General features: G+C 48.5%; 1 protein-coding gene across 3 annotated transcripts in view; it reads left to right on the forward strand.

Annotated features, from left to right (window-relative positions):
- SUSD4 (sushi domain containing 4) overlaps nt 1-25338 on the forward strand; it is a 78402-nt gene that overhangs the window by 34157 nt on the left and 18907 nt on the right. For all 3 annotated transcript variants that reach the window (XM_083175584.1, XM_083175583.1, XM_083175585.1), the window contains exons 3-5: nt 1758-1970; nt 12006-12185; nt 23877-24065. In XM_083175584.1, the coding sequence (XP_083031710.1) occupies nt 1758-1970; nt 12006-12185; nt 23877-24065 (582 nt within the window). The remainder of the gene's footprint in view (nt 1-1757; nt 1971-12005; nt 12186-23876; nt 24066-25338) is intronic.

The following is a 25338-nucleotide window of genomic DNA, read 5'->3' on the forward strand; positions in this document are numbered from 1 at the left end:
CATATTTAGTTTAGAACATTAAAGTAATTACCTATTTAATTAAACCTGACCAACTATCAGTGGTAACACAGATTCAGAGACAGAAATTTGGCTCTGGCCTAGGAAATGCTGTCTCCTAATACACAGTGGGTGACATTTAACAGGATGAGATTTTTAGTCCCTTTACAAAATTGCGCATTATTGCACTTTTTAAAATTGCATTTTTTCCCTGCAATACTCCTATTTAATGAGATGCGAATTCGCTGCAAAAAAGTGCGATAATGGGCGATTTTTTGTCATGAAAATGTGCGAATTTTAGTCATGAAAATTGGTGAATTTAAGGACATGTATGATTTTTGAGCCAGACCTGGTTCCAACAATATGGGGAACAAAAAATCTGGGGGTCCCCCGTATTTCGAAACCAGCACTAGGCTCCAACAGCCCGTGGTGTCATGTCATCAGCCGGGGGACACTTTTTACATAAGGTCCCCCGGCCATACCATGAGCACCGTGGCTGGTCAGCCTTGGACGGGGTACCTGGGGGAGTGGGACTCCTCCAATATAGGGGTCCCCCCCAGGCTTCACCCGTTCAGGGCTGAAGCCTGGGGCTGTCACCGGCGTCCGTGGGCTTTGGACGCTGGCTTGATAGGGTTAAATCATTCATACATAACATTGCTTTATACAGGTGAACTGCAAGTGCCAACAGGCCTCCCTTGCATGCTGGCACTTGGCGAACCACAAGTCCCAGCATGTGGGGTATTAATGGGCATGCTGAGACTTGTAGTCCAACTGTAAAAAGAATGTAAAAATAAAACACACACACAGAAAAGTACAACTTTATTACACACATACCTCAATTTTACACCAATATACTTGCAGAACCAGGGTCCAGCGCTGCCTCCCACCTCCACAGCCAGCTCACCCTGCACTGACAGCGGGGTGCAATTCTAAGGACCAAGACCTTTGCATTTGATATATGTTCTGCCCTGCACAGACATCATAGAAATAAGTCACTCTTGAAAGTTGTCTTTCTGCTATTAATATATATTTCATACTTGCCTACCCTAATCTGGTCTGCCCCCCGGGGGATGTGGGCAAGTTCCTGGAGTCCCCCCAGTCTCCCAATCACCCCCCCGGCGAAGGGGGCAGAGGGGACCTGATGACGCAAATCTCATCATCGGGGTCCCACACTGTTAAATGTCATCATTGGACGGGGCCACAATGATGAGATGGCAATGGCTACGCCCTCAAACAGGATTTGTCCAGTTAGTCTCGCCTCCTACTCCACTCCTTTCACAGCCCCACCCCCTTTTCCTCCTAGCTGGCTGTCCCCTCCGGTAGAGGACAGCCCAAAAGTAGGCAACCCTGATATACTGTAGATAGTTGGCCTCATTGTACTATTAATAACCCACAGAGACAGAAGCCTATACCTGCTTTGAGTCAAAAGTGAAATAATTGCAAAGACATGTGTGATGGGGAGGGATCTGGCAGATCCCTCTTCTTGTAATTTTATCTCATAGGCTACAACAGCTTACTCCACTTTCAGATGGCATTCTATATGGGTGGCATTGATCGTGGATTTGTAGGTGTCTTTCATTGCAAAACTTTACAGAGACCCAGCGATGGTGATCTGTACCCAATCACATTGTCTCTCTGTGCCTCCCTGCAAGATGTACACTCCATGTCTTGGGGGGAATGCTTCAGGATGGTGGCCGTCTATGATTGCTTTGTCTTGTACCTGGTAATCACGCGCTGCACATTTCTGTTTTACTTTTCAGGGTTTGAAGACCTGAGCACCTGTAACGTCCCAGAAGTCCCTGAAAACGGCTACAGGACGCAGAGCATCGGTGTCTTCTTTGAAAATGCCATTGTCCGGTTTCACTGTCAGAATGGATACCGGCTTAAGGGTCCCTCAAAGAAGATGTGCGTGCTGCTTAATAACGGCTCTCTGTCCTGGCGGCCGAATGACACTCCGGTGTGCGTAGAAGAAGGTAGGACACTCTATAATCTGTGCAGTCTTCTGGGGCACCAAGAGTGTTAACCTAGGGGCATCTGAGACCCTTAACCCTTTGAGTGCCAACATCTCTGTGAGCGGTGTGCAAAATAGCCGCTAAAAATTGCCAGCGTCGCTCACATTTGTTATATAAATTCAAATAAAAAATATTGTGTAAAAAAAAGATTGTATCTCCTATATAAGGTAACATTATGGGTCATTATGGTGAATAATATTGTTTGCTTGGCGATTTTCACACCTATTTTGTTAAATGCACTTGGCCCTCAAAGGGTTAATCAGACCCTGGCCCATAATGATGCATAGGGGGACCGTAAATACGTTGGGCTGCTATCGTGTTGCTAGATCCGAGAGGGGCAATTTTCTCTGGAAACATTTTAATTGGGTGCGTCAAAAGCCAATCAGAGCTCAAGTCTCATTACCGAGCTAAGCGGATTGATTGATTTATTTATTTTACAGAAAATTGAAATGAGTGGACCCTTGAAATGATGTCATGTATGAGAAATCTCCAATATTTAAAATTTTTTTTTTTTTTTTTATTAAACAAGAGTCAGAATTGCCGTTATTTGCTTGTTTTTGTTGGAATAATTAGAGAGCTTGGTGAATCCGTTCACTATTGATTATGGCATTTTATAGAAATTTGAATGATGAAACACTGCAGAACCCATTAGATCTGTACAGACTATCATAATCCAACCCTCAGAGGTGATGAGATTCACAAGTTGTGCCCTGTGATATACTGTACATGACCTTAGACGGGGACTGGCTGAGAAAGGAATAGACCAGTATTAATAATCCATGTTAGGGACATATGTGGGTGAGCTGAAAATGCTAAATAAGTAATGCATGCACATCTTGGGATTGCCGATATACAGAGCGGTTCTGTATTATGTGCACCCAGGGCTTAGATTTATATAAAATATTGCTGCAGGTTTGTTCACCTTTAATTGTGTTAAATTTCAAATATTTGTCTGGAACAGTTCAGTAAATAGCAGCGTTACGCAGTATATAGGTTTAGTCATCTGAAGTCCGCATTTGGCACCAATGTTACAAATTCTTTGATGTACTGTGAATATGGAGACATCAGCAGCAACTCTCTCCCACCACCACCACAGGCACCTCTCTCCCATCCCCACTAGCAACAAACTCTCTCCCAGCACCTCTCTCCCACCACCACCACCACAAGCACCTCTCTCCCATCCCCACCAGCAACAAACTCTCTCCCAGCACCTCTCTCCCACCACCACAAGCACCTCTCTCCCATCACCACCAGCAACAAACTCTCTCCCAGCACCTCTCTCCCACCACCACCACCACCACAAGCACCTCTCTCCCATCCCCACCAGCAACAAACTCTCTCTCCCACCACCACCACCACCACCACAAGCACCTCTCTCCCATCACCACCAGCAAACTCTCTCTCACCACCACCACCACAAGCACCTCTCTCCCATCCCCACCAGCACCTCTCTGCCATCACCACCAGCAACAAACTCTCTCCCATCACCACCAGCAAAACTCTCCCATCACCACCAGAAAACTCTCTCCTTCCACCACCTGCATCTCTCTCCCATCACCACCATCAAATCTCTCCCACCAGCATCAGCAACTCCCTTCCACCACCACCACCAGCTACTCTATCCCGCCACCACCACCAGCAACTCTCTCCCATCACCCCAACAACAAACTCTCTCCCACCACCACCAACTATCTCCCACCCCCACCACCAACAAACTCTCTCCCAGCACCACCACCACCACCAGCAACTCTCTCCCACCACCACCACCAATGACTCTCTCCCATAGCCACCAGCAACTTTCTCACAGAAACAAACTCTCTCACACCACCAGCACCTCTCTCCTGCCACCAACAGCAAACTCCCTGCCTCCCACCACCACCAGCAAACTCTCTCCTTATCACCATCACCAGCAATCTTACTCCCGTCACCACCAGCTACTCCCTCCCACCACCACCAGCAAACTCTCTCCTATCACCATCACCAGCAATCTTACTCCCGTCACCACCAGCAACAAACTCTCTCCCATCACCACCAGCTACTCCCTTCCACCACTACCACTAGCAGCAACTCCCTCCCACCACCACCAGCATCCCCCCCTTCCCCACCGCCACCAGCAACAAGCTCACTCCAACCAGCAACAAGCTCTCTCCCACTACTGCCATCAGCTACTCCCTCCCACCACCAGCAAACTCTCTCTCACCACCACAACTCTCTCCCTCCACTACCAGCACCTCTCTGTAATCTCTCTCATAACCACCAGCTAACTCTGAACCCTATCAGTACTGGTGTTACATGAAACACTAAAACACATTGGGCAGTATTCAATGAGAAAAATTCGCCATGTTTTATGGCGAGTTTGTGCTATTTTCGCGTTGGAAGGAGCATTATTGACAGAAGTAAAGAGAAATGTTGCGCTAACCTCTGTGTAATATGTTCTGTACAGCCCCAGGCAGATACTGTATTTGTGGTTTGTGCATGCAATCTAAAATAGGCTGAAAGTCATGTGATAAACGCTACAATAAGACAATCAGATGTTCTGACCTCGATTGCGATGGGAGATAAAATGATAAATGAAGACCTGGGTTCTTCGGAAAAGAAATATGTAAGAAATGAAATGTGTGTAACACAATAATTCCCCTTCTATGGATGTTACGTTCTCTTTATAAGACACAGGGATGAAGGTCAGATTCCGGGCCCAGCTAATGTTTGCCAGTGCTTGGAGGTCACTTATGAAATCTACTGCAGAGGAAAAGAAGAGGGTTGTAGCTCATAGCAATTAGATGGTTCCTTGTCTTGTTCATTAGTGGTCTGGAAATCACAATCTGATTGCATTACAATCTACCAGTCATCCTCAGATGCTGTAATCATCAGAATAACATTATGTCTAAACAAATACTTCATTCCCACACACAGATTTATAGCTATTTTAGCAGTGGCGTGGCTGCAGGGTGACTAGACGGGTCATTAGGTCTACAACATGATGGTTGACACCTATTGGGTCGACACCATTAGGTCGACATGGGTCAAGGTCAATATGGGTCAAGTACGACATGGGTTTAGGTCGACAGGTCATTAGGTCAACACAAGCTTTAGGTCAACATGTCCAAAGTCGACAGCCAAAAGGTCGACATGTGGTTTTTCACTGTTTTTTTGAGCCGACATGTGCCGACAGGCGGTATTTCATGCCCTACCATCCACTAGGGCAGTGGTTCTCAAACACGGTCCTCGGGACCCCACACAGTACATGTTTTCCAGGTCACCCGACAGGTGCATTCATTACTTACTGACACGTTTGAAAAGATCCACAGGTGGAGCTAATTATTTCACTTTTGATTCTATGAGGAAACCTGCAAAACATGCGCTGTGTGGGGTCCTGAGGACCGAGTTTGAGAACCTGTGCACTAGGGCATGGTGGGAGAATAAATAGTGTGCTGAGCGTAGCGAGGCACCGTGCCCGAAGCATGGCAAGCCCAGCTGTGCACTTTAACCTGTGTCCATGTGGACAGTGTCGACATTCGGGTAAAAAAACTGAAAAACCCCATGTTGACCTTTTGACTGTCGACCTTGTACATGTCGACCTAATGCTTGTGTCGACCTAATGACCTGTCGACCCTTTCCCCATGTCCAGGGGCCCACAAGGTGAAGTAGCTCCATCATGTAAGCTCTGGTGTCCAGATAGACCCGAAGTCGCCGTCTGGATTTCCAGAGTCCCGGTTCCTCTTCTGCCACAAACATGCCGGCGCTGCTGTCTGATGGGCTCCCCATGAAATGCACCCGCTGCCTGTTGCACCTTCATATTGTCAACCTAGCAACCATATGCAGGGGTGAGGACAGAGGCGTAACTACTTTTTTTTGCGCCCCCCCACCGGACATTTCGGGCGCGCCCCCCCCCCCCCCCCCCGAAATATTAACCCCCTCCTTACCCGTCCCCATTGCCGCCGGCGCTTCTGCCTCTAACCCAACACGCAGATCTGTGTCGGGTGACGGGCGGTTCCCGGCTCCGGCTGCAGTGCTGATATAATAACAGACACTCGGAAAATGGCTGCCCCCATACAGCATTATGGGGGCAGCCATTTTCCGAGTGTCTCTTATTATATTAGCACTGCAGCCGGAGCCGGGGACCGCCCGTCACCCGACACAGATCTGCGTGTCGGGTTAGAGGCAGCGGCGCCGGCGGCAATGGGGTAAGGAGGGGGAGGGCAGAAGTCGGGAGCCGGGACCAGGTGGTAACTATAGTCCCGCAGACCCCCCAGGCGCCCACACCTGCCTAGCGCCTCCTAGCCACCGCGGGGGCTGCGAGACTATAGTTACGCCACTGGGTCAGGGAACCTCAGCCGGTCTGAGTGGCCCTCCCACCCGCCTGGCAGCTTTGCCTGTAGTCAAGTACAGGGGAATTCTCGCTAGAGGTCGGTAGTTCTCGCGAGAATCCTCTTAATCAACAGCAGCCAGAGACTGTCAGTCCTATTCAGTGGCAGCCGCCGGAGCGTGGGACGGCTGCAACAGGACAATTTGTGAAGAAAATTTTTTACATATGGCCCCCAAAGGATTTTTTCCCCATACAAACGGCCCTTGGCACAAAAAAGGTTCCCCCCCTGATATAGAGCAATACGTAATGTACATCACTAGTAAGGAGACTGTTCCATTGTACGCTGTATATAATGTTTTCTATGGCTCCGCGCTGTCATGTCGCCGGGCACCAACAGATGACATATAATCCACAGCCGGCGGGCGACTGCAGCCCTTGTACGCTGCTCCCAGCATGGCGGCCCTGACTTATATAAAGCATATTGATGTATGTGTCTTGTCACTGTTCCTCTCCGCTATATTTATGCCTTGTTGTCCCACAGACATTAATGGCTCCCGTATACTGTATATGTTTTATTGCTGTTGTTTTGTTGTCACAGGACCTGAGAAATAAACGTTCTTCATAGCAGAATATTTCTTCCATCTGTCGCTCCCCAGCTGAATCATATCGTACTGCTGGGTCAGGTGGTTCCCCGGCGATGTTTTGTGCTCCCGTTTCCTTAGCAGGGCACCATTTCTGGTGGCAAAGTGCCAATCTCCCCCTGCCAGCTTGTTACCCCTGGTAGCCCCTCTCTATTCAGGGAACGGGCTTGTATGCAGTCTCCTTCTGCGCCCCCTCCCTTCTGGCCAGTGGGACATGTGATAACACTCTGGCACTGAGCCAATGTCTACTGCCCCTGCCCAGTTCTACGGGTTAATGGCCCAGTGACCATTTTTCCTTTAGTGTTTCTATCGCGCATGAGCAGGTCACCAGGAAATTGCATGTTGTCATTTTCTCATTGAGCTGACGCAGGACTGCAGATAGGTAAGTATTGATGCAGGGTGTGCGGGATGAGCCCCCAGACCCAGGGGCCAGTGCTCGCTCTGTACCTATTATAGATACGCCACTACCTCTGCTGAGGGCTGTTATGGCAGCTCTGTACACCACATACACACATACATGTTTCCCCATAGCACTAGAATCCTGGGGGGGGGAATCATATTGTTGAAAGTGTCTACATTGACAACTAACAGGTCAAAACAATTAGGTTGACAGAATGTGCTCAATAGGTCAACAGTCAAAACGTTGAGACATGAAAAAGGCACCAAACAGGTGAAAAACTCATGTCGACCCTTTGCTTGTGTTGACATGTTGACAATGCCGACCTAACACATGTTGACCTTTTTGATGTGTCGACCTTTTGCCCATTGAGCAATAGTGGTTAACCTTTTGACTGTTCACCAAGACAATGTCGACGTAAAAACCCGTATCCACAGTCGACATGCATAATGTCGACATTGCTAAAATGTTGACACATGCAAAATGTCAAAGAAAAATTGGGGTGTCAATGTTGACACCTGAGCACATGGACTTGCAATTAGTGTACCTCGTCCCCACCTTTGGCTCTCTGCCCTTCCGTCCGGCCAGGTGTCTCTCTGCCTCTCTCTGCTTATGCTACGCTGGACACACTATATCGCGCCCAATCGGAGTCCACGTGGATGGTATAAGAAAAAGTCAAATGAATATCTAAAAACACATGAAAAACTCATGTCAAGCTTTGCATGTGTCAACCATCGCCGTGTTGACATATTGACATTGTCAACCTTTTGCACGTTGACATTTTGGCGTTGACCTATTGACTGTCGACATGCCCTGTCATCCAGTTCCCATCCCGTGAATGGGAAGATTTTCCGTGTATCAGTATGCGGCGGGCGGCCATTGCACATAGGCTCATGCTCCGCCCCCAGGTTTAGAAGATCTGTCAATCTCCCATCGCAGCAGCTGCAGGTCGGCGCTGATTGATGCTTTTTTTTAAAGACTGCATGAGAGCAAAAGATATTGTCAAAGGGACTTTCCTTGTGGCGGGATTTGCTGCCGGTATAACAGCACTGAGCACAAGCCCAGCTGTGCCACCAGCAGCGGATTGTACCTTGTACTGTACATGGGACCAGCAGTCAGTAATTACTGGCACACACACACAAAGCAGGCAGGTGCAGGCGCTGATTTCCAGGTGCCAGCCGCGGGCACAGCCGGAGAAGCCGCCTACACATTTATATCCCAGGAATATTTATTTTTTATTTTTTAATGACGTTTGGCCCATTCAATATGCGCTGATAAATGCGTAAATGCAGGTGATTTATACTAGTGGAACCCTATCCCCCCTTCCCTTTTCTTTCTGCAGCTGTCAGTAAGGTTCTACGTGTATGTGTAAAACCCAATCATAGAAAGAAATATTTAATCGCAATATATATTCTACAACAAAACCATCGAGCATCAGCGCCAAACCCATCGGTGGTAATTCCTACTCACGTTCCTCATAGTCCTGATCAATACAATAGTCTGCCTGAAGCATGGTGAGCGCATTGTGTATGTGGTACACTTGACCTTTAGCGGTTGACCTAATGTATGTCGACTGTCACAGTGTAGACCATATGGCCCATACCCTGTCCAGCTGCCTTGCTGGATCTCTGCTTGGTTTCATCTGAGTTCTTTGCGTGTTAATGGTGGAGGAAACGCCTAATATTATGGGGATGATTGAGAGACATACGCTGTTCCGATGGTGATGCAGATTTTCGATGTTTGTAGGCGCAGTTGACATGGGCCTCCATGCAGATGCAGCGTCAGTCGCAGTGCATGCTGCTGGCGTTTGGGGGCAGGGAGCGGTACAGAAAACAAGGGGGGGGAGTGTCGTCCACATTTATCGGGCGTGCAAAAGCCAAGGACTTGACCTTAAAACCTATCTAATTTCCCCCCTAAATGTTTAAAATTTGAAAATCAATAAAATAAATTTCTGCACTTTAATAACGTTTTCATTTTATAATCTAAGAACAAGCAATACATTAAAGATTGGGATGTTCCATCAAAATCCACATGCATTAGGGCAATAAAAGAACAATACAAGAACGTCAAATGGGTCAAAATTTTGACATTGTTCTAATGATGACAATGGGCCTGATTCAGGCCTGATTCGCTAGGTTGCCTATGTTCGTATTTCCAGCCCCCACCCCCCTCCCTTCTATGGGTGGAAAACGTACTGGACAGGACCACGGAGCGCCGGACCAGACAGGCTCCATTCATCAATATATGTAATTCTGGAGCTTGTAGTATCCGGTCCGGGGGGTGCATTGCCGGGGGTGTTCCGTCCGGTGGAGCTGCTGTGACCATAGCTGCCTACCCTCCTGCATTCTGCAGGAGCCTCCCTGACATAGCAGCAATCTCCCTCTCTCCCTCATTAGCCTATCAATCTCCCTCATGTCACCTAGCCCACATTACACTGTTACATCATAGTTACCTCCCCTCCTGCATTCTGCAGGAGACTCCCTGACATAGCAGCAATCTCCCTCTCTCCCTCATTAGTCTAGCAATCTCCCTCATGTCACCTAGCCCACATTACACTGTTACATCATAGTTACCTCCCCTCCTGCATTCTGCAGGAGACTCCCTGAAATAGCAGCAATCTCCCTCTCTCCCTCATTAGTCTAGCAATCTCCCTCATTTCACCTAGCCCACATTACACTGTTACATTTTTGGGAAAAAAAGGAATGAGAGATAGATACATTTACACTTAACCATCAGCACCATTTCCCAGCACTGTACCAAGTATAGTATATTCTCTAACCGAAACCCAAATGCTAACCCTACCGGCATTGGCGGCATTTTAATTGCTGACATCCAGGCAGCATCTATAATTCAGGCGGCAGTTTTACTACAGAGGGCAGATAATGAAAGCAGTATTAATATGCAATGCACCACTGCTGGCTAGAACAGCCTCGGACGCAGCGTTCCCTTAATACTGCGCAGAGAATTGTTTATGAGGATAATCCACGGTGAACAGTTCGGCCCGTTGGGCATAGTCCGGGTAATAGCCTCTGCCCGTCTGGCACAGCGCAGGGTCGGAATGACAAGTCTGCCGCAATTCCACTGTTAAAACTAATTTGGAGAACCCAGAACACAATCTGCAGATGTCCCCGGGACTGGGAAAGCAATCATGTAATCTTGGAAGGAAACATAAATATCTATTTAGTAAATTGTCACTTGTTTGTTTTCATCTCTTCCACACATGGGAGTTGGAGGCTGTCATGCCAGACATTGCTGGATAAAAGATCAGAGGATCCCTGTCATCTGGGATCAATGTTCTAACGGTCTCTAGCGTGTTGGTCTAATAAACCATTCATCAAAGCAATACATATCAAAATCATGTATGCAGTTACTCTGCTGCTTGTATGTACTGCAGAGTGTTAAAGATCAATCGCTCCTTCTGATTTTCCCACTTTCTTATTTTTTATCCTGTTGCAAGAACGCGATTTGAATGTTTTTCTTTGGAACGTTAGTTGATGCTATTAGTCAGGACAAGAAGCCCAGTTCAGAGGTTCTGCAGCTGATGTTACAGGTCTTGTTAGACAATGTGTGTATTACATTACAGGTGACCCCCCCCCCCATGCTGACCCCATGGGGGGTACAAACCGTTCAGCTCCGGTGTAACTGAATTCTCCAGTTGCAATTACCTGAATTATTCAGATAGTGTTTAGCAAACACCCTCTTCCTCAGTGTATTAATTAAATCCAGGAAACTGCAGCGAAAAAATGACGTGCGATGTTCGGGGGTAGAGCGTTTTGTTTTGTTCCAGGTGGAAGGGATCACGTTGGACAGTTTGCGAAACAGATAAAAAATGTGCAAAATATAAAATAATTTACAAAAAGTATTTGCATTTACTTACTTACATTTATTTATTTGTAAACATACAGCACCTGGTATTGGCTGCAGACAGGAAGTAGGGGGCTGCTGGGGTTTCTCTACACTGGATGCTGGATGAGGGCAGGGTACCAGCAGAGGCACTAATGAGGGGGCATTGAGATTACAGTCTGACACTTTCATCAATCAGAAGAGTAAGGCAGCCCTGCAACACACACTCAGGGGAAGGGTGTCGGACGGGGTCCCGACAGTTGGGATCCCGCCAGGCATTTACCCGACGTCGGGATCCCGACTGTCAAAACACTGACAGCCGGGTTCCCGGCGGCGACCTGCTGTTTTCCCTCGTGATGGTCCACGAACCCCCATAGAGGGAGAATAGAGTAGGTGGCAAGCGTAGCGAGCCACTGTGCCCGCAGAGGGGCTTAGTTGCGCTCACCATGCTAATGACTGTCGGGATCCCGACTGTCGGACCCATGTACCACACCCCAGGGGAAATGGGTTCACAAGGGCTACTGTCTGGGCAGCAGAAAAGGACAAAGAAGGGCAGAGAGCTGTGAAGGGGCAGTAAGGGCTGTGTGGGGGCAGTGAGAGCTGAGAGTGGGCAGTGAGAGCTGCGAGTGGGCAGTGAGAGCTGAGAAGGGGCAGTGAGAGCTGCAAGTGGGCAGTGAGTATATCCAGAATAATCACACAACACAAGCTCAGTTCATATATATTTGGAACATATGGTTACATAGTTTTTTATACCCCTGATAGTTGTATGACATCATGTACTTACTCTGTGCTGTTCTCTCTGTCATCAGTAACAGATTGCCTTGCTCCATACATTGAAGATGCTGATGTCCTGAACAAGACGTACAGGACTGGAGACAAGTTAATAATGAACTGCCGAGAAGGGTTCCAGACACGATATCCAGATCTGGACAATATGGCTTCATTGTGCCAAGACGACGGATCCTGGGAAAACCTGCCCATGTGTCAAGGTGTAGTAAGAACGTGGGCACTGGTGTGCACTCACAATGTAATGTTCTGTATTCCTGTGCAGTGTCACGCATGGGCACCGGGGCACGTACCCCCCCTGTCACCCCCCCACACAGAGACAGCCGACACCCAAAAGGACTGTATGCATACAGACAGAGAGCCGGGGGCTGCCCGGCTGTATTCACAGTGCTGCACGTCCCGGGCTCCCGGCTATATCAAATCTCGCCCTGCCATGAGGGAATGTCAGAAAGGACAGGGTATGGGGGGATGTTAGAAATGACAGGGGGAATTTGAATTAGCCAGGAGTAGGGGACTGCAGCCCTGTGAATACAGCCGGGGAGCCCCTGCCCGGCTGTCAGTGCATACAGTTCTTCCCGGAGGCAGTGGCTGTCCCCCATTACTGGGAGCATTTATTCCCCCTTGGCAATGAGCATTTATTTATTCCCACACGGCAACGACCATGTAACCCCCATGACAATGACCATGTAACCCCCATATCAACGGTCATGTAATCCCACATGGCAACGAACATGTAATCCCACATGGCAACGAGCGTAGAACCCCTGGAAGTGAGCATGGAACCCCTGGCAACGAGCATGTAATCCCAGATAGCAATGAACATGTAATCCCACATGGCAACGAACATGGAACCCCTGGCAACAAGCATGTAGGTAAGCAGCATTTATGTTGCATAATTTGTAATAGGCATTCCGGTGTTTGGCATAATACGTATTGGACATTCGGAGCGCAATGTCACTGTTTGTGGAATTTATTGGGCATTTTGGCTCAAACCGTGTGTGGCATTATGTGAATTTGGCTCAATCCATGTGGCATTATGTGAATTTTGGCTCAATCCCTGTGGCATTATGTGAATTTTGGCGTAATTCGTGTGGCATTATGTGAATTTGGCCTCATTCCATTTGGCGTCATGTGTAAGGGGCAAGTATAATGGGGTCTAGTATTTTGTTGCATAATGTGTAGAAGTGGTATATGGTGTGGTACACTACACTCAAGGACAAGCCGGAGTGCACTACTACATCCTTCACTTTTGACGCCAAGGTGGGCCTGTGTACTTTAAAGGCCAGGGTCTATGTATAATACCATTCCTCTCTCTCTCTCTCTGAGCGGGCACACTGGCACCCCCCCCCCCCCCATCCCCTCCCTCACATGGTGCCCCCCCCCCCCCCCCCCTGTCATTTTCTCCTCAATCCGCCCCTGGCAGTGTGTATGAGGATGGCATTTGGGGCCTGATGTCTGTGCAGCATGTGTGAGCCCGACTAGTCACAGGAGCGATAAGCATGGATACATCTGTGTATACGGCTTTCTGTTGTGTATACATCTATATATAGTGCCGACATGGGCAGACAACGTAAAGGTCAACAGTTAATAAGTTGACAGGCACATGGTCGACATTGATGAAAGGTCAACATCTGAGCTCCGGGATCAGGTTGACAGGGTCTAGGTTGACATTCAATTGGTCGATCACTATTGGTCGACACAAGCAAAAGGCCAACATGAAAAGGGTTGACACAGGAAAAGGTAGACATGAGTTTTTCATGTTTTTTTTTTTTTTTTTTTAAACCCACTTGTTCTTACTTCAGGATCCAAGTGGGCATAGAGTAAGATTATCATAGCGTGCCAAGCGCAGCGAGCCATGCGAGGGAGGGGGTGCCATTCACCTATACGGTGTACATGTCGGCACATTTGGATCACCTATTGCATAGTGAAGTGTTCTGCATTACAGTAAACAAATAGAAACCGCTCTGGTTTAGGCTGTTCTGTCTGGGGAGCGATAGCTGGATATAAACTAGGGATGTGCACCGGGCACTTTTCGCGTGTCCTCCCCCCCCCTTGCAGCCCCCATATGAGTCCCCCCCTCTGCAGACAGCACGGACACATCCTGTCCGTGCTGTCTGACATTCACTTGCCGAATGAAGTTGGCGCTGGAGCCGGGACTTATATAGCGATCAGGTCTTGCAAGAATCCGACGCGGGATGATGACGTTTTGGCCTAGTTTTGGACTCGGAAAGATGGCGGGACCCGGTGAACTCCTCAGATCCGGCCTCGGATTAGGTAAATTCGGGGAGGGTTCGGATCTCTAGGATCTGAACCCGCTCATCTCTAATATAAATAAACAGTAGCTCAGCGGTGGCTGGCTAATGTCCAGATCATCCAGACCGATGCATTCGGTGATCAAACACTGGGAATATAACATTGCACAATACCAGACAGTGGGCGAGGGCTGCTGAATACACAGAGCCCCGAATGTCTAATGCCGGAACAACGGCACAATTACAGTATATACTAATATTATGCTACAAACATGCAAATTATAGTCACAGCGTAAATACAGAGAGGTGGCGCAAATGGGCACAAGAAAGGAGGAGGATGTGCTGTTATCACAGCAGGAATGAATCACGAATGATACTATTAATAATTGTCGCTTATTACAAATCCATGTTATCGCTTATTGACTAGCATTGTGCACCCTTTAATCCAAAAATCTGTGTAAGTAGCAATATCTAACCCTCAATTGGTTAACACCGAAAATAACTACACAGGTGGCAAAAAATATATGAATCTGTCCCGAAGTTTCCATGTAGGGACCAGGGTTAAAGGTTAATAAGTATAATCAAGGGAGGATAGACCTGATACCGCTTGCCATACAGGACAAGTTGTTGGTTAATATGAGTCAGGGTAGCAGGAAGACGGCGCAATGAGTTAAAAAAAAAAAAACAAAAACAAACAAACAAACTGTATTTTATCATTGTCTATGTAACAAAAATGCACTGAATTGTAACGATACGTATGGGATTGTATGTTGTAAGTCTTTTTCTAAGTGTCTTTATATGTATAAAGAAATACAAATTTGAAGTTAAAAAAAAAAAGTAGCAATGCGACGCTACTAGGACAGACAGCGAGACTGAGTAATGTGATATGTATCACATGTATCTCTATAAACGCGCAAGCGCAAAGCCCCCACCAACGGGAAAAGGGGCTGAATTCAGCCCCAAATGAACAGGTCTGAATTGGACCTGAAGAGCAGTCAGGGTGTGCCAGTGACGTGCGGTGAGGTCAGTGGCTGGTGAGGCACTTGCGAGTATCAGAGCCAGAGTTTGCAGTGGTCAACTTGGACATAAGCCCCATACACACTAGATGACTAGAGGGTCATTAATGATGTACAGGAGCACGCGTTGTTATCAATATTGAGCGTACACACTAGACTTTTTTTTAAAAAACATATTGCTCAGAAGGGTCCTTTTGGCTGATATCTTATTTTTTTGTTTAGTGTGTATGGGGTATTGTAAACAGATGTTGGATCATTTTAACACTATATAGCCAAAGTGCACACCATGGTAGAAATGTTACTTATACAGGTGTGTCTATCTATCAAGTTTTTCAGAAAATAACTAAGGGGCTCAAACAGATGCAGCACATCAGAGAATGTTACCCCTTTATAAACAGTTTAAGGAGAAGTACGTTTAGTACTATAACACGTTATACTATCCTGTAGATGCAGATGAATAGGACACAAGCAGTACAGCCTAGGAGGATTGGCAGGGCAGCCAAGACCGAGCTGATACCTGGCTATATATGTATATTCTCTATTTTATTCTCTTTATTCTCTCTATATATATGAATGGTGATTACTCTACTGAAGTCCCAGAGGCCTGCTGGGGGAAGCTGCTCCACTGTGCCCAGGGGCTTCTTTCCCACTGTGTGTGCAGGGCCAGAATACTCCTGCGGGGTGCTGGCCTCCTCCCCATGTTCAGGTGTTTTATATATATATATATATATATATATATATATATATAGGATACAGGGGTTAGGTTTAAGCACTAGTGGGTGGGTTATGGTCAGGTTGTAGGGGGAGGGTGGGTTATCTTGTGGAGCCCCTGAGAATCTCTGTATTGGGATGCTGGGGACAGTCTTTATCATCGTGATATCATATATATTCCCCTCCGAGAGCAACTCACTCTGTTGATTATCACCCCTAACCCCCACCTCATATATAATCCCCAAAGCATTAAATATTTAATGATCCCCACTCACCCCCCCCCCCCCCCTCCCTATAATTTATTTGTACTTTCCCACTGCTACCTTTTAAATTAAGTGTAATGATTCACCCTCAAAAAGCTCTCCTCTTGGGGAGCAAAGCCATGCAGTGTCACACAGGCCTCCCGCACCTTAGCGTCGCAGACACCTACTAGTTTTCACCCGCACCTGCAGCAGTGATACAGGAGCAAGCAGCGCCGTAGCAGGCGAGTACAGCCAGAGGTGCACCCCACCGGTACAAGTCTACTTCTCTCCTTCAGCAGCGCTGCTTGCTTCTGTACTGCTCGGCATGGCCTGATTACTAGAAGACACCACGCTGGCCCCTGAGCCCTCACCTCACTGGATTCCTCCCAATGGATGCTGCGCTGCAATGCTCTTCAGCCCTGGATGCAAGGGGTGCTGCGGTCCTGGGAGCGGGTTTGCCGGCTCGGAGCAATGTCCTACAAGCAGGGTTGTCAGCACGGGACAGGTTGTAGAAGTGGTTGCCAGGGCTCAGCGGTTTCCGAGGAGCATGGTTGCTGCCACACAATGGGGTCCTGGGATGCAGCCATGTCACGCTCTATGTGGCTGCATCCCTACTATAATTGTCAGTCGGACCTGAGTGGAGGTCCGGGGGGGCACGCCAGTTGTATCCGGGTGGCAGGGAACTGTCCTCCCGGGCAAGAAGAAGGGGAGTGGAGTGCGTAAGTAGCTGCAGAACGTTCCTCCTTGATGGCGTCCACTCCCGCTGTCTGTGTGTTCCCCATTATATGCTGGAAGCTGCAGGGTATCTGATGTCCAATCACATCTGTCCCAGTGACAGGGACGTGCTTTCATATGGGCAGAAAGCACGTCCCTGTCACTGAGGCAGTGCTATAGGTGCCGCTTTTACATCTTTTTTAATAGGCTTTTACAGCCCGGTGCTCAGCCCTGCCTCCTACCCGCCCCCTCTTTCTGAACATTTTACATTTACAGCCGGAGGCACCGATCTCGGTGCCTCTGAAACCAATAATAAAAAATGTATGTAGTAAAAAATGATTACATTAATATAAAGCAAATACTTATAACAGAATATGTCATAAATATTTACTTTGTATTTTTTTTTTTATTTTAACCATTAATGACAGGGGAGGCACTGCCTCCCCTGCCTCCCCTGACTGCACGTCCCTGGGGTGTGCTCATGGGATTGTTACCCCAGTGTACGTGTGTATACAGATATCCAGTGACCCGCTATTGATGTTACATCATTAGCATTTCCAGTTAGGGGACTGCAGGACGGAGGATGCACGTTGGATTATTATGGGAAAAACATCAGATGTTCCTATGTCATTTACTTTGTACTTGTATTTCCTGTTTGTATGTAATTATACGTCACTTGGAGAATGTATTATTAATAACGCTGTCCAGACAGCGGTCATGCATCACGTAATCATATTACGGTGTACTGTACATATAGGGTGATGCATTTAGTGCTGACGCTGTGTATCTGCTCTGTGTTATGGTGGAGGGGAAGCCTCACTTACATCTGGCGCCTGTGCTACAGTTCTTCGCTGGAGGCACCATAAGATCATTCTTACCTACTTTTGAAAACTAGTTTCAGGGAGATTATAGTTGGTAGCAGAATTTTGCACAGCGCCTCATTGAGGGGACGTGTCATGCTCCACCCAAAGGGCGTGTCTAGTTCCATATATGGAGAGATTGTGAAAAGAGATTGTGAACGTGGCACCTAGAGGCGTGGGTGTGTACTGCTACATCTGGGAGGACTTATATCCAAATGTAGATGATCCCCAAAGCAGTTAGTAAGAGATACAGTACTATACTTGGTAAAGTGCTGGGAAATGGTGCCATACCTCCCAACTTATGACGTCCCCGGGGCGGGAAGTAGCTGCTGCGCGTCGTAGGCGCACTGAAAATTCCGGGGGCGTGGCCTAATTTCCGGGGGCGTGGTCTATACTCGCAGCTCCACACCCCCATTTTGCCGCTATGGGGGCATGACCCAGAGGCTTTATGTGCCTCTAGCCATGCCCCCAGCCCCCTGGCTGCGGGAATAGACGCTATGCGCATAGCGTTTATTCCCCGCTGCTTAGCAGCCGACAGGGGGGACTCCCAACAGCCCCCCCTCACCGTGGGACACTGCCGGCCACGGGAGGGACAGCGGAACAGGCCCTGATAATCGGGACTGTCCCGCTGTAATCGAGACTGTTGGGAGGTATGTGGTGCTGATGATTCAATGTAAATGTATCTGTCTCTCATTCCTTTTTCCCCAAAAAATGTAACGGTGTAATGTGGGCTAGGTGACATGAGGGAGATTGGTAGACTAATGAGGGAGAGAGGGAGATTGTGGTTATTTCAGGGAGTCACCTGCAGAATGCAGGAGGGTAGGCAACTATGCATGCATGTATTACATATTGCATATGTCTGAATCAAGCCTTCGTTTTATCAGTTAGATGAGGTGTTCACAACGCATTCATACACACAGTTCAATCATATGAGAGGCTGCCAGTACTTAACTACTATCGGTATGATGTGTTGTACCTCTGTGACCTTGCAATAACTATACCTATGTCTGGCATTGGCTTTGGCAGAGACAATGAAGATATTATACTGTGTATTTACCCAGCAATCACTATATATATTTAGTGTGTGCAGAGCAAAAGATCATTCACCCTCCTTATGCAGCTCTTTATAGGGGACAATGGAATTACTGCTCTGTGTGTTTACGCTTTGTCATCGGGATCTCCGATCGCTGCAGCTTTGCCTGTGAGTAAATAATCAGGCACACGGCTCGTTTATTGACTCATGAGACCAGGAATTATTGCACAATGTGCTCAGCTTAATGATCGCGCAGCTCTCTCCTGTGTGCTGGGTGACCTCACAGCCGGCCAGGAGGGGCCCATTTATCATATTCCGCTAGCTGTCCCCTTGTGCTTGGATTTCTATTTTTCACCCCATTTAGCATTGAATATTTGTGGCGTAATCTCTGAAAATACCCATTTCCAGGGGGTACCTGCAAATATTTCGTATCACCTTCTGCAATCCCACCATTCCCGCTGGCAGCCGCATCCCACCATAGACACTTGTGTTGCCAGGTTAACCAAGCTCCCGAATGTGAAGCATTCCCAATATTGGGTCCTGCAGCTAGCGCCATCTCGAAAAAGCATTAGCCCATTGTAGCCCATTGTGCCTTATACTGAGCTGGTGCTGCATACTGAGCTGGTGCCGCTTACTGAGCTGGTGCCACGTACTGAGCTGGTGCCACGTACTGAGCTGGTGCCGCATACTGAGCTGGTGCCGCATACTGTGCTGGTGCCGCATACTGAGCTGATGCCGCATATTGAGCTGATGCCGCATATTGAGCTGATGCCGCATACTGTGCTGGTGCCGCATACTGTGCTGGTGCCGCTTACTGAGCTGGTGCCGCTTACTGAGCTGATGCCGCATATTGAGCTGATGCCGCATATTGAGCTTGTGCCGCATACTGTGGTGGTGCCGCTTACTGAGCTGGTGCCGCATACTGTGCTGGTGCCGCATACTGTGCTGGTGCCGCATACTGTGCTGGTGCCGCTTACTGTGCTGGTGCCGCATACTGGGCTGATGCCACATACTGGGCTGATGCCACTTATTGAGCTGATGCCGCATATTGTGCTGGTGCCGCATACTGAGCTGGTGCCGCATACTGAGCTGGTGCCGCATACTGAGCTGGTGCCGCATACTGTGCTGGTGCCGCTTACTGGGCTGGTGCCGCTTACTGGGCTGGTGCCGCATACTGGGCTGATGCCGCATACTGAGCTGGTGCCGCATACTGAGCTGGTGCCGCATACTGTGCTAGTGCCGCATACTGAGCTGGTGCCGCTTACTGAGCTGATGCTGCATATTGAGCTGGTGCCGCATACCGTGCTGGTGTCGCATGCCGAGCTGGTGCCGCATACTGTGCTGGTGCCGCTTACTGAGCTGGTGCCGCTTACTGAGCTGATACCGCATATTGAGCTGGTGCCGCATACTGTGCTGGTGCCGCTTACTGAGCTGGTGCCGCATACTGAGCTGGTGCCGCATACTGAGCTGGTGCCGCTTACTGAGCTGGTGCCGGCCACATATTGAGCTGATGCCGCATATTGAGCTGGTACCGCATACTGAGCTGATGCCGCATATTGAGCTGGTGCCGCATACTGAGCTGGTGCCGCATACTGAGCTGGTGCCGCATACTGTGCTGGTGCCGCTTACTGAGTTGGTGCCGCTTACTGAGCTGATGCCACATATTGAGCTGATGCCGCATATTGAGCTGGTGCCGCATACTGAGCTGGTGCCGCATACTGAGCTGGTGCCGCATACTGTGCTGGTGCCGCTTACTGAGCTGGTGCCGCTTACTGAGCTGTTGCTGCATATTGAGCTGGTGCCGCATACTGAGCTGGTGCCGCATACTGAGCTGGTGCCGCATACTGAGCTGGTGCCGCTTACTGAGCTGGTGCCGCTTACTGAGCTGATGCCGCTTACTGAGCTGATGCCGCTTACTGAGCTGATGCCGCATATTGAGCTGATGCCGCATATTGAGCTGGTGCCGCATACTGAGCTGATGCCGCTTACTGTGCTGGTGCCGCTTACTGGGCTGATGCCGCATACTGGGCTGATGCCACATATTGAGCTGATGCCGCATATTGAGCTGGTACCACATACTGAGCTGATGCCGCATATTGAGCTGGTGCCGCATACTGAGCTGGTGCCGCATACTGTGCTAGTGACGCATACTGAGCTGGTGCCGCTTAATGAGCTGATGCCGCATATTGAGCTGATGCAGCATATTGAGCTGGTACCGCATACCGTGCTGGTGCAGCATACCGAGCTGGTGCCGCTTACTGAGCTGGTGCCGCTTACTGAGCTGGTGCCGCTTACTGAGCTGATGCCGCATATTGAGCTGGTGCCGCTTACTGAGCTGGTGCCGCTTACTGAGCTGATGCCGCATATTGAGCTGATGCCGCATACTGAGCTGATGCCGCTTACTGTGCTGGTGCCGCATACTGGGCTGATGCCGCATACTGGGCTGATGCCGCATATTGAGCTGGTACCACATACTAGGCTGGTGCAGCATATTGAGCTGGTGCCGCATACTGAGCTGGTGCCGCATACTGAGCTGGTGCCGAATACTGAGCTGGTGCCGCTTACTGAGCTGATGCCGCATATTGAGCTGATGCCGCATATTGAGCTGATGCCGCATATTGAGCTGGTGCCGCATACCGTGCTGGTGCCGCATACCGAGCTGGTGCCGCATACTGTGCTGGTGCCGCTTACTGAGCTGGTGCCGCTTACTGAGCTGATGCCGCATATTGAGCTGATGCCGCATATTGAGCTGGTGACGCATACTGTGCTGGTGCCGCTTACTGATCTGGTGCCGCATACTGAGCTGGTGCCGCTTACTGAGCTGGTGCCGCCCACATGATGAGCTTATGCCGCATATTGAGCTGGTACCACATACTGAGCTGATGCCGCATATTGAGCTGGTGCCGCATACTGAGCTGGTGCCGCATACTGTGCTGGTGCCGCTTACTGAGCTAGTGCCGCTTACTGAGCTGATGCCGCATATTGAGCTGGTACCACATACTGAGCTGATGCCGCATACTGAGCTGGTGCCGCATACTGAGCTGGTGCCGCTTACTGAGCTGGTACCGCATACTGAGCTGGTGCTGCATACTGAGCTGGTGCCGCATACCGAGCTGGTGCCGCATGCCGAGCTGGTGCCGCATGCCAAGCTGGTTCCACTGACTTTTTATTTTATCGCAGGATGCCCTTGTGCATGTGCGCTGCCATCTGTACGCATGTGCAGTCTATCGATAATCGTTCATGCTGTGAATTCGCAGCAGTGTGATCAGGTCTGAATTAGGCCCTTTGTATATTAGCTGCATGTAGCCAGAGCCGCCCTTTGCTGGTTACATTACATTGCAGTATGTTTATGTTGTATTATAGGTTTGCCCCAGACACCAGAAACCTGTATAAAGAAATAAATCTATATTACAGTCATTAGATTATAACCGGCTGCTGTTACCACAATGTGACGACTTATATTGTGTCACTTATCTGCAGACTTGGCAGAACTGCAGACACTTATTCATTATGTGGAGGGCTATAAATTCCCTGGTCAATAATCCAATTTCTTATTGAGTTCTATTCGGAATGTGTACAATATATATCTAGATGTATACAGAGGAAGATAAATGACTGTAGTAGTATTGATTCAGAAATAGCTCTGCCAAGAATCTATTAGCTACCTATTCAATTGTTGTATGGCTTTTACCCAGGATCAATTCTAGTTTACAAAGAGCTGCAAGCAGTGTGACCATTGTAGTGTAGTACACCCGAGGTGCCTATAGGGGGAGACTGTGCTAGAAACATTAACTCCCTTTATGAAAGTGCCACTGTTATCAAACAGGCGTTCATGTGCAGGATAAACTATATCAGTGTAATTCTAAATGAACCCTTTAATGACTTCATATAACCGTATACCAAATATGATAATTAAAACACAAGTTTTTATTATTCTTAGAACAATCCAGGGTAAACACGACACCACATTACAAAAAAAGACTACAATTAGCTCCAAAAATCTAAATACACAATACAGCTGGAATATAAAGTAAGTGAAGGAGTAATCGGCTTCCTACAAGGGGAGGGCAGTCGTAGGGAGAAATGAATGGCTATGAGGGTGAGGAGATGTGGGTTAGATGACCGCTGAGTAAGTGAGGGGTATAGTTGAAGTGCTAGAGAATAGGGCTGTGAGAACTGGAGAGAAGAGGGCCCTTCTCCAAGGAGCTTACAATGTAGGGGGGGGGGGGGGGGTAGACAAGATGGCTGACATGAGGTACCCGAAGGCAGGAAGTGAGAATTGCAGGGGTGGCCAGGACAAGAGCAGGCAGGTAAGGAGAGTGGTATTGGTGCTAGGTTATACGAAAGGGTAACTTTGATAAACAGGGGGGTTTCCAGTTCGGGTTTGAAGGATTGCAAGGTCCAGGAGAGTCTACAAAAGCAAGGGAGCTTGTTCCAGTGAAGAAGGGCAGCATGGACAATTAGTTTTTATTCAAGTGTGAGAAGCAGTGACCAGGGAAGAGGAGAGACGACGGTCATTGGACGACCAGAGAGGGCAGGATGGAGTGTCCAGGGAGATGAGGTTGGAGATGTAGAGAACAGTGGACTTAGAGAGGGCATTGTATGTGAGGGTAAGGAGTGTGAAGAGGATTCTGTAAGTGGTGTGGTGGGGTATAGACAGATAGGCGCTGTGGTGTGAATGGATAGGAGGCACTTTATGACTGCATAGGGAGCGTGGTGCGAGTATATAAGAGATGTGTTATAAGTAGATAGGAGGAGTGGTATGAGTGGATGGAATGAGGTATAAGTGGATAGGGAGCGTGGTGCCAGTATATATAAGAGCTGTGTAATAAGTAGATAGGGGGTGTGGTATAAATGGATAGGGGTGTGGTATAAGTGGATAGGGAGCGTGGTACGAGTATATAAGAGATGTGTTATAAGTAGATAGGGGGAGTGGTATAAGTGCATAGGGAGCGTAATGAGAGTAAATATGGGCATGGTATATACAGATAGGGGGCATGATGTAGATAAATGGGGGTATTGGGGTTAATGTTACATATAATGGGTTTGTGTTTGTCTCTCCGCAGGCTGCCTGAGACCTCTGGTTCTTCCCCACAGTTATGTAAATATCTCCGACTTTGACTCTTCGTTTCCCGTGGGGCGAGTGGTGTTCTTCCAGTGTTTCCCAGGATATAAGCTGGAGGGGGCAGAGTATCTGGAGTGTATGTACAACCTCATCTGGTCAGATGAACCTCCCAGGTGCCTTGATGTGGAAGGTAAATGCCATTTCTCTCCATTTTAATACTAATGATGTTAACAAAGGACTTTCAACCGGTAGCAAGTGATTCACACAAATGATGGGGAATTAACTTTTTAGCAAAAATGTGGGGGGGGGGAAGGGAATGTGCCTCCAACAGGCCTAGGCTGGGGTAAGGTGTGCCCCCTCCCCGCCCTCTCCGTAACTATACAATTTGCGCCCCCCTGCCGCAATTCGGGCAGCGCCCCCCCTCCCCTCTTTAGAGTTACCATACCCCCCTCCCCCGTGCAGCCGGTACCTTCTGCCGCCGGCGCTTCTGTCAGGTCCCGGCTCTCAGTCTCCCGGCTCCTGCAGCAGCATATAAAAAGTGACACTCAGAAAATGGCTGCCCCCATAATGCAGACAGTTTTTGAGGATGCAAGAGTAGGCGGCAGCCTCCTCTAGCAACCTTAAAAACGGTCTGCTGTATGGGGGCAGCCATTTTCTGAGTGTCACTTTTTATATGCTGCTGCAGGAGCGGGGACCCGACAGAAACGCCCGCGGCAGGAGGTACCGGCCGGCGGCAGGGGCAGAAGGCAGCGGGTAACAATAGCCCCGCAGACCCCTCTTGCGCCCACACCTTCTCAGCGCCTCCCCGCCACCGCAGGGGCTGCAGGACTATAGTTACGCCACTGCTACTGTACTTGCTGAAGAAAGACACTGATACGTGTCACAGCGTGTTCATGTACTGTGTTTTTTTACGCGTGGTTCTATGTAAGTGGCAACGAGAAACCTTAGTTAAATGTATGCCATAGGGATCATTGGGGAAAATATATTAAGCCTGGTAAAGTTATACAGTGGTGATAAAGCGGTGATAAAGAGGAAGGTGATAACGCACCAGTCAATCAACTGTGTTTGAAAAATAACAGTTAAAAGAGTTGATTGGCTGGTGCATTATCACCTTCCAATTTACCACTTTACCCGGTTTAATACATCTGCCCTTATAACCAATGCAGGGAAATGGCGCTGACGAATGTATATATCTCAGACATCTTTTTTTGGCCCAAAAATGTAACAGCTGCATAATATGGGTTAGGTGAAATCGGGGAGATTTGCTAGACTGGGAGTCGGGGAGATTGCTGCTATTTCCGGGAGTCTCCCGCAGACTGCAGGAGGGCAGGCACCTACATTATTTGCTGTAGTGACCGTAATCTCAGTCTTTGATAACTCTCAAGCTAGTTCCTGCACCACTAGCTGGGGGGGGGGGGGGGGTGTATAAAAATAGTTTTAATATTCTTACTGATGAACTGCAA

This window comes from Crinia signifera, chromosome 3 (assembly GCF_055691185.1).
Source record: "Crinia signifera chromosome 3, ASM5569118v1, whole genome shotgun sequence".
Classification (NCBI taxonomy): domain Eukaryota; kingdom Metazoa; phylum Chordata; class Amphibia; order Anura; family Myobatrachidae; genus Crinia; species Crinia signifera.